Here is a 10,870-nt window from a genome sequence, read left to right on the forward strand (position 1 = left end):
GGTAAGTTTGTATGAATTGTAATCGTATTAATGATAGCTAAATTGATTATATGCTATATTGTGTTAATATAAACAGATTTTAAAATGCATATATATTGATGCTTTGAGTAATTGACGGATAAATAATCTTGTTTGTGCCTTAAGAATTCTTAGGATACGAATGACATGTCATTAGAGATTTCATTTTTGGGGTGCTGGTCTTGAATGTCCTACCAATGGCTGAGGTCCTACATTTTTTATGGATTCTCCACAACTCGTGTAGCTAACATTCTGACCTACAGCTCGTGTGAGCACTATTGAAAAGGAAATGTTACAGTTATATAGAAAGGCACACTACGTGTGAGCATTCCTGAGTATCCGATGTAATTCTAGATGGTTCAATGGGTAAGTAAAGGAAATGGCACGAAAAGTATACAATTGAAATGGTTCATGACCCTATGAAGAGGCTGATAAGTTAAATGATGTGTATATGAATTCTACTTACTATATGATTTAACTCATATGTATCATGGATGAATCTACTAACTTGTGAGTTTGATGGTGCTTGTATAGGCTTTTATTAAGCTTATGGTCTTGGAAATGATATTATGCTTATTCTATAGTTTGTCTAAAGAAAAGGTAAGTTATGTTTGAGTTTATACGAGCTTACTAAGCACTAGTTGCTTACATAATTACGTTCCTTTGTTTTATAGATTATCGGAAGCTCGATTGGTTGGAAGTTTGATGAAGATCTATCACACTATCCAGAAACCATTTAGTTTTTTAGTATTTTGGCCAAGGTTATAAATGACATGTATAGAACCCTTTTATAATGATATTCATATGCTTTTGAAGTTTATATTTGGCTTGATGAAATTTGGAGCTTTGATAAGTTAGGTCATTTTGGCAATTCTTAAGTGCTTGTATGTAAGATTGTTTTTGGTATGTTTGTGATGGCATGTAAATGGTTATATGTGATGTTATTTGGTAGTTAAAGAAACTAGGTTCTATGCTTGAAATGTGGCTATATTGCTTTGATTTGATCATTGATTTTTTGATATGAATGTGGTGCCTTTGAATGGCATATTGGTTAGATGAAATATGATGTTTCAAATGGTATGTTTATAAGTGTTTGAATGATACTTAGGTCAATTGAATGTGTGCACAAATGGGATGGATGGTTAAGTGTGTTTTGGCCTTGAAATGGCTTGTTTTAGGGTCAATTTATGGATCTCACGCCCTAGGATATGAGCTGTCACACGACTGTGTAACACATACGACCATATGACACACACGACCTAGGTACACAGTTGTGTCTCATTTATAAAATTGTTAGTGTATTAAACTAGTAAGTTACACGGCCTACCATACGGCTTGCGATAGGACTTGTGTGTCACAAGTTAGAGAGTTACACGGGTGGAGACATGGGCGAGGACACGGTCGTGTGTCCCTTTTCTCAATTTTTACACAGTGTAGGCTATGTCACACGGCTTGGCCACACAGCTGTGTGACCTCTGTTTTCAAAATTTGCTACTTTTTCCCAAATCTTCTGTTTCATTTCAAATTAGTCCTGAATTGCTTCTAAGCTATTTTTAGGGTGTCGAAAGCTCGATTTAGGGACCAAATGCATATGTTTGATAGGTTTTTAGGTTAATGATATGATGTTAAATGTTGTTTTGATTGTTTGGTAATGCTCTGTAACCCTAATTTGATGACGGAGACGTGTTAGGGGTGTTACAAGGTCAGACCCGAATTTTAGCATTTTTATTCGGGCCAGGTTTGGGAAAAATTTGAGGCTCGTTTTTCGTGTAACACCCTTAACCTGTCTCTGTCGTTAAATTAGGGTTACAGAGCATTACCGTACAATCAGAACAATAATGTCATTTAATGATAATTATAGAAAACTCATTATAAACTTAACAAACATATACATTTGGGCCTTAAACTGGGCCTTTGAGGCCTTAAAAATAATTTAGAAAAAATTTGGGACAAATTTTAAAGAATTCAGAAAATTTGGGAAAAAGTTGAAAACTTTGGAAACAGGGGTTACACAGCTGTGTGGCTAAGCCATGTGACATAGCCCAAACTATGTAGTGTTCGAACAAAAGGATACACAGTCGTGTCCCAATTCATGTCTTAAACCTAACTCACTGAGTTAGGTCACACAGTTGTGTAACTCTCTGACTTGTGACACACAGCTGTGTCACAGGCCGTGTAATTCATTGAATTGAAATAATAAGTAACACACAGCCGTGTAGCCAAGCCGTGTGACAGTCCGTATCCCAGGTCATGTGCTCCATAATTTGACACTAAAAACAAGACATTTTGAGAACAAAATCAATCAACCATTCCATTTGCATATACATTCAAAAGACCTAAACACCTTTCAAACACATATAAACATACCAATTCAATCAACCTATTTCACCTAACCAATATACAATTCAAAGGCACCTCATTTATACCAAAACAACTTTAACCCAAACAAGGCAATATTGCCACATATCAAACACAAAACCTAGTTCATTTAAATACCTAATGACATCAATTGTAACTATTCACATATCATCATAAACATACCAAAAGGACTATATATTACAAGTGCGTAAAAGTGACCAAAAGACTTAAACTTGTCTAAGCATTATAAGTCTAACATACAAAATGAATACATAAAAGACATACCCATACCAAAATATTCATTAACATACTCAAAGACATTCATTATAAAAAGGTCCTATATATGCCATTTATAACCTTGGCTAAAATAACACAAAAACTACCAAAGTGTTTGTTGGATAGTGTGATAAATCTCCAACAAGCTTCCAACCGGTTGAGCTTTTGATAATCTATGAAACAAAGGAAAATAACTACGTGAGCAATTAGTGTTTAGTAAGCTTGTATAAACTCAAACATAACATACCATTCTTAAGCTCAATTTATAAATTATACATAACATCATTACCATGTTCTTAAGCTTAGTAAAATCCTATATAAGCACTACCAAACTCATAAGTTAGTAAGTTCATACATGATACATATAAGTTCAACCATATCATAAATAGATTTTCATGTACATATCATTTATCACATTAACCTTTTCATAAGATTATGAACCATTATTCAATTGTATACATACCTTGCCATTAACCTTTACTTACCCGTTAAACCATCTAGAATTACATCAGATACATGGGAATACTCACACATAGTGCCTTTCCATATAACCTTAATCTTTCCTTTTCAATAGTGCTCACACGGGCTGTGAAATGGGCCTGCTCACGCGAGCTGTGGGTCGGAATGTTAGCTACACAATGTTGCTCACACAAGCTATGGAGGATCCGCAACAAATGTAGGACTCAACCATCAGTAGCACATTCAAGACTAGCACCCGAAGCATGAAATCCCTAATGACATGTCATTCGTATCTTAAGAATTCTTAAGGTTCAAACGGGATTATTTATCCATCAATTACTCAAAACGCTAATTTATTTATATATTCAATTCAATTGATAACCAATATAATATAACAGTCAATCAATCAACTATCATTAATAAGATTATAACTCTTACGAACTTACCTTGATAACTATAGTCGCAAAGTAGAGTTGGAGATTAATCCAAAGCTTTCGTCTTTCCTCGATTTAAGTCCGGTTGTTGTTTATCTTGATCTAAATAGACAATTTCATTCAATTAAGTATTTCAATTAACCTCAATTATTCAATTCAATCTATAATTCATATTAAATTAAAATTATGAAATTACCCTAATATTTTAACTTTTATACAACTTAGTCCTTAAGCCCATAATTTGAAATTCACCATTTTCCTAACCCAAAACATGCTTGTCAATTCTTCCCTATACCTATATCAATCCACATTTTTACCCATTTTACTCAAAATTTATGGAATTTACCATTTAAACAATTTAATCCCTAATGTAATGACCTAAAATTCACGGGCATCAAAAAATGTGTTGTCGGGCCTTCGTCTTAATAAAAAAAATTCGTAAATATTTATTAAAAATATTTATAAAGCTAATTGTGTGTTTAATTAGGTTATAGTTAGATGAATTTGATTTAATTAGGAGTACTTAAGAAAAAAGGATTAAATTGTAATATACGTAAAAGTTTAGTTATAGATTAAAGAAAGTAAAAAAAGGACTAAATAGACAATTAAGCCATTTTAGTTAATTGAGGCGGTTTAACATTGAAATATCAAAGATTTTTAGTTAAGATTTTTAGTTAAGATTTTTATTATAATATATTTTATTATTATTATTATTATATATAACAAAAGAAATAAAATAAAAAATAGAATATGTAAGGGACGAAACAGAGAGAAAGAAGAAAGAAAAGGAAAGAAAAGAATTTAGGGTTTTCAAAGGTTCAAATTCAAATTGGTAAGTTAGTTTAAGTCATTTTCTTGTAATTTTTGAGTTTTTATGATCCTAGAACAAAACACTACTAGATATATGTTGAAATTTTGGAAGTTATTAGATTTTTAGATACTAATTTTGTTGAGTAAAAGAGTGAATTAGGGATTGAATTAATAGAATTTCAAGTTAGAAGTGGGAGAAGGATTAAATTGTAGAATAGGTTATAAATTTTGCGTAAGAGGGACTAAATTGCAAGAAATTAAAAATTAGGTATTTATGATGAAAATTAGAAAGTTAAGTTTAAGTTTGGTTGAAAATTGAATATAAATAAGGAATGAATTGGGATGGAAAAATAGATGATTTTAGTTAAGGATTAAATTGGAATTAAGGTAGAAGTTAAATAGGAACTTCAAGTATTTGATGTGAATAATTGTTATATTAATAATTATAAATTATTTTATTTTAATTTTTGTAGCTAACATCGAACCGAAGACATCGGCTTAGAAGGGAAAGGAAAAGATTGACGGAGAGTAACTCGGGAGAAATTCTGGTTTGTATTACTATAATTTGAATTTAGTTATTATTTATTTTTGAATTTTAATTAATGTGTGTGGCAAGTGGAATTGAGGTAAGAAATGATATTGAATTATGAATTATGTGAATATTTGAATGTATATTGATTGAAAATTGAAAGTGATTTGAATTGAATTAAATAAGTTATTGTGATATTGAATTGAAAATATGAGAATTTGAGATTGTATGAATTTGATTGAAATTGAATTGAGAAAGTGAATTGGAAACCCTATTAACTAGTCGGGCTAAGTCGGATATAGTTGGCATGCCATAGGATTGGAAGTGTTCAGGGTTACTTCGACTTCGAGTCGATGAGACACCGAGTGTCATTATATTACTTCGGATAGATTCGATGAGATACTAGGTACCAACTTACTTCGGCATGGCTGATGAGACACTCGGTGTTAACTTATTGCTTCAAACTATCTGATGAGACACTGGATGCCATATTGGTGTGTTTGGTTGGATCCGTGTATCTGTCAAAGTCCGAATCACGTTAATAGGGGAAAATGAATAAATTTTGATAATATAAGTTCTATTGAATGATTTTATATATGAAATGAAAGAAATATTGATATGAGATGTGGGAATGGAATGAATTTTGAGATAATTAAAGTATGAATTCAATTGGATACAAGTTTGAAAAGTGAAAGATTTCAAGAGAGCTTTGAATAAAATTGTACTTCTCTTATTAACTAAAGAATTGAACTTAAATAGAGAAAAAAAAGTCCTAATCCTAATTGGGAAAATTGTTCCCTTATTCTAATAAACTACTAAAACATAAAAAGAAAATAGTTCCCTTATTTTAGTAAACTACTAAAAGATAAAATAAAAATATTTCTAGAATATGAATAAAACTTATCTATCCAAATAAGATTTATCTACCTAAATAAATTTAAAATATATATATTTCAATACCCTCCCTCAAGTTGGTGCATATATATCAATCATGCCCAACTTGCTTACAAGAAAATCAAAGCTTGTCTTAGAGAGTCCTTTGGTGAGTATGTCAGCAATCTGTTGTTTTGAAGGAACAAACGGCATGCACACTTGGCCTTCTTCAATCTTTTCCTTGATAAAGTGTCTATCAATCTCAACATGTTTAGTTCTGTCATGTTGGACTGGGTTGTAAGCAATGCTAATGGCAGCTTTGCTATCACAGTACAACTTCATTGGTGAAGTTATTGGTTTCCTCAGCTCTTCCATAATTCTTTTTAACCAAACCATTTCACAAATTCCTTGAGCCATTGATCTAAACTCAGCCTCTGCACTACTTCTTGCTACAACAGTTTGTTTTTTGCTTCGCCAAGTCACAAGGTTTCCCCAAACAAATGTACAGTATCCTGATGTAGATCTTCTGTCTGTTATTGAGCCTGCCCAATCTGCATCTGTATAAACTTCAATTCCTCTTTGTTCGGATTTCTTGAAGAATAAGCCCTTTCCCGGTGAACTCTTCAAGTATCTTAGAATTCGAAACACTGCTTCTTCATGTTCCTCCATTGGGGAGTGCATAAATTGACTCACTAAGCTTACTGCAAAAGTTATGTCTGGCCTTGTATGTGATAAGTAAATTAACTTACCAACTAATCTTTGGTACTGCCCTTTATCAACTAATCGACCTTCTTTATTTTCAAATTTTACATTTGGATCAATTGGTGTGTCTGCTGGGCGGTAACCACTCATCCCAGCCTCTTTTAAAAGATCAATCACATATTTTTCTGAGAGACCACAAGACCCTTCTTTGATCGAGCAACTTCCATTCCAAGAAAGTATTTCAAAGGACCCAAGTCTTTGATCTCAAACTCCAATGCTAGATGCTCCTTGAGACGTCTTATTTCATCCACATCATCTCCTGTAAGAATGATATCATCGACATAAACTATAATAATAGCTATTCTACCTTTTTGTGAATGTCGATAGAACATTGTGTGATCAGCTTGCCCTTGTGAGTAACCTTGTTTTTTAACAACTTGAGTGAATCGTTCAAACCAAGCTCGAGGAGATTGCTTCAGACCGTATAACGATTTCTTGAGTTTACATACTCGAGTTCCAAATTTTTCTTTAAAACTTGGAGGAGGATCCATGTAAACTTCTTCTTCAAGTTTTCCATTTAGGAAAGCATTCTTCACATCTAGTTGCTGTAAAGACCAATCAAGATTAACAGCAATTGATAAAAGAACTCTGACAGAATTTAATTTGGCCACTGGAGCAAATGTTTCAAGATAATCTATCCCGTATGTTTGAGTGTACCCTTTTGCTACCAACCAGGCTTTGTATCTATCTAAAGATCCATCTGGTTTGAATTTGGTTGTGAACACCCATTTACAGCCCACTTTTTTTTCCCTACAGGTAATTCCATTGTTTCCCATGTACCTGTTTTTTCAAGAGCACGCATCTCCTCTAAAATAGCCTCCTTCCACTCAGGAACCTTTAAAGCATCTTTCACATTTTCTGGTATTTGGACAGTATCGAGACACGAAACAAAGGTTGAGAATGTCGAAGATAAGGCTTTATAGGATACAAAGTTAGACATGGGATATTTGACAATATTTCTAACACCTTTTCTTTTGGCAATTGGAATATCTAAATCAGAAAATTCATTGGTTGGATTATGAGCTTTACCTGGGCTTTTGACAGGATCTTGCGGGTCGGATTCTTGGTGATGAATCTGGTGGATTCCACTTTCTTGATTTCGATTTCTTCTTGAGTAAACAATTAACTCCTTTGTTTGTTCTTTATTTTCATGATCAGACTCTACACCTTCATCCTCCTTTTCATTAACATTAACATCATTAATTTTTGTGTTAATTATAAATTCGCCTTCCCCATTATTAGAATCCCTATGTTGTATATTCCTAGTCTCTTTTTGATCAATTATAGAATCTTCTTTAGTACAATTCTCTCCCTGAAGATTAGAATGAAAATAAGATTTTGTTTCAACAAATATGACATCCATGGTAACTATAATCTTCCTATCAATTGGATCATAACATTTGTAACCCTTTTTATTAGAAGCATAACCAACAAAGACACATTTTTTGCTCTAGGATTTAGTTTACCTTGGTTGTGAAGATGAACAAAAACACTACACCCAAAAACTCGAATGGATAAATCTGTAATCAATTTAGAGTTATGAAAGTTATCTTTAAAGAGACTAAAAGGAGTTCTATAATTTAGAATTTTACTGGGCATTCTATTAATAAGATATGTAGCTGTTAACAAGGCTTCGCCCCAAAGATAACGTGGTACTTGACTAGTGAACATCAAGGCTCTAGTTACTTCCAAAAGATGTCGGTTTTTTCTTTCTACAATCCCATTTTGTTGTGGTGTATTTGTACAAGAACTTTGGTGGACTATTCCATGTTTGGTTAAGAAAATACCTAATTGGTCGCTAAAAAATTCCCTACCATTGTCATTTCGAAATACTTCTATTTTCACACCAAATTATGTTTTCACCATAGCATAAAAAGACTGAAACACATTTTTAACTTCGAACTTATCTTTTAATAAAAACACCCAACAAAGTCGAGTATGATCATCAATAAATGTGACAAACCAACGTTTTCCTGAAAAAGTCGAGACTCTTGAAGGTCCCCAAACATCACTATGAATTAACGAAAATGGTTTGGAGGCTTTATATTTTTGAGGTGGAAAGAATGACCGATGATGTTTAGCCAATTCACAAAATTCACAATGATATGAAGAAGGACTTTTATTTTTAAATAGATTAGGTAACAAATATCTTAAATAATAAAAATTAGGATGTCCAAGCCTATAATGCCAAATCATAACCTTATCAAAATCAGAAACAGAATTTAAACATAAAGTAGTTGTGGGTTGACTTAGATGGTCGTCTTCAAGAAAGTAAATTCCACCAAATTCTTTAGCATTGCCAATCATCCTCCCCAAAACCATGTCCTGAAACTTACACATAGAGGAGTCAAATATAACATGACAATTTGAGGACTGGGATAATTTACTGACCGATATGAGATTACAAGCTAGATTTGGCACATGTAAAACATCATGTAAAACCAAGAAAGATGAAATTTTAACAGTGCCTTTCCCGGCTATTGCCGAGAAGGACCCATCTGCTACTTTGATCTTTTTGTTTCCTGCGCAAGGTGTGTAAGTTGAAAAAAGAAAATGACTACTAGTCATGTGATCACTAGCTCCAGAATCAACGATCCATGTGTTTGTTTTACAAGGCTTGACACTGAAAAAAATAGAAAAATCAGTACTTGATTGGGAAAAAGAGGAAGAAGGATTATTGGATGAGTTAGGAATAGAAGAATTCATCCGAAATTGTGGTGATTGAAAAAACTTGTGTAGATGCTCTAATTGTTCCTTAGTGAATGGAGACTCTTCCAGAGAACTTCGGCCCTCATAATTTCCATTAGTTGTTTGGAAATCTCTGCTATCCCCTGATTGTGAACCACGACCATTGCCATTCTTTTTCCTTCTATTTGTCGGTTTCCCATGGAGCTTCAAACACGTTTCACGAGTGTGCCAATATTTTTTGCAGTGATCGCACCAAGGTTTTTTCTTTTTTTCACTATCATCATTATTTTTAATAGTTACAAGAGCAGAATTATCATCATTAGCTTCAAACCCTGGCTTTAACATTACTTTTCTCCTTGTCTCCTCTCTTCTAACCTCAGAAAAAATCTCACGAAGTTTTGGAAGCGGTTTTTTCCCTAGGATCCGAGATCTCACTTCATCAAATTCTTTATTTAAACCAGCCAGAAACAAATAAGCTCTTTCATTCTCTTCTTTTTTCATAGCTTTTACACCATCTCCGGGACACTCCCATTCATCATTATAACACTGATCCAGTTCTTACCAAAGAGATATCATCTCATTATAATAAAGAGTAACTTCTTTTTCCCTTTGCCTAGCTTTCCACAGTTTTATTTTTAACTCAAAAATCTGTGAAGCGTTTTCTAAACCTGAATAGGTGTCTTTCACAGCGTCCCAAACATCTTTAGCAGTTGGGAGAAAAAGAAAAGGTTTACCTATGGAAGCTTCCATGGAATTAATAAGCCACACAATTACCATAGAATTTTCTGACCTCCACTTGCTCATCTTTGGATCACCCACCTGTGGTTGCTCAACTTCTCCATTTAAATGACCTAGCTTGCCGCGCCCATCAATTGTTAATTTTACGGACTGCGGCCATTCCAGATAATTCTTGCCATTCAACTTGTGAGATGTCAGTTGAAAAGAAAGGTGAGACGCCTCTGTCCCTTGAGTCATTGTACTCTCGGTAGTTGTTTCAACTGTAGAACTTTTTTCCTTTGTTTGATTGCTGGATTTCTTATCTCCAGTGAAGGCTGTTTTAACCATGATGTTACTAGAGATTTTAACCTAGCTCTGATGCCATGAAAGATTTCAAGAGAGCTTTGAATAAAATTGTACTTCTCTTATTAACTAAAGAATTAAACTTAAATAGAGAAAAAAAAGTCCTAATCCTAATTGGGAAAATAGTTCCCTTATTCTAATAAACTACTAAAACATAAAAAGAAAATAGTTCCCTTATTTTAGTAAACTACTAAAAGATAAAATAAAAATATTTCTAGAATATGAATAAAACTTATCTATCCAAATAAGATTTATCTACCTATATAAATTTAAAATATATACATATTTCAACAAAAAGTTACTATTATTATTAAATAAATTGATTTAATATGTATCAGTTATTAAAAGGATAAAAGTATAAATTGAATAAGTATACTTATTTGCATGATTTACAACTTTGAATTATAGTAATACCACTGAGTATAATATACTCAGCGTACGGTTGTTTTCCGTGTGTAGGTTAGTAGAAGTCAAACAATCTGGTCCAGCATTCAGAGCCGATCCTGACCTCAGAAACTTGGTGAGGTATATATATCTTTTTGGTAAAGGTGGCATGTACCTAGGTTATATATATGTGTCATGG

At 33.0% G+C, this 10,870-nt stretch overlaps 1 protein-coding gene across 1 annotated transcript; it reads right to left on the bottom strand.

Annotated features, from left to right (window-relative positions):
* Positions 1-8,977: 8,977 nt before the first annotated feature.
* Positions 8,978-10,272, bottom strand: LOC121212333 (uncharacterized). The gene is made up of 3 exons (XM_041084799.1): positions 9,876-10,272; positions 9,290-9,764; positions 8,978-9,041 (listed from the first exon to the last, which is right to left on the bottom strand). The coding sequence occupies exons 1-3, from the start codon at positions 10,270-10,272 to the stop codon at positions 8,978-8,980; spliced, it is 936 nt and encodes a 311-aa protein (XP_040940733.1).
* Between the last annotated feature and the right edge of the window lie 598 nt (positions 10,273-10,870).

This window comes from Gossypium hirsutum, chromosome A13 (assembly GCF_007990345.1).
Source record: "Gossypium hirsutum isolate 1008001.06 chromosome A13, Gossypium_hirsutum_v2.1, whole genome shotgun sequence".
Classification (NCBI taxonomy): Eukaryota; Viridiplantae; Streptophyta; class Magnoliopsida; order Malvales; family Malvaceae; genus Gossypium; species Gossypium hirsutum.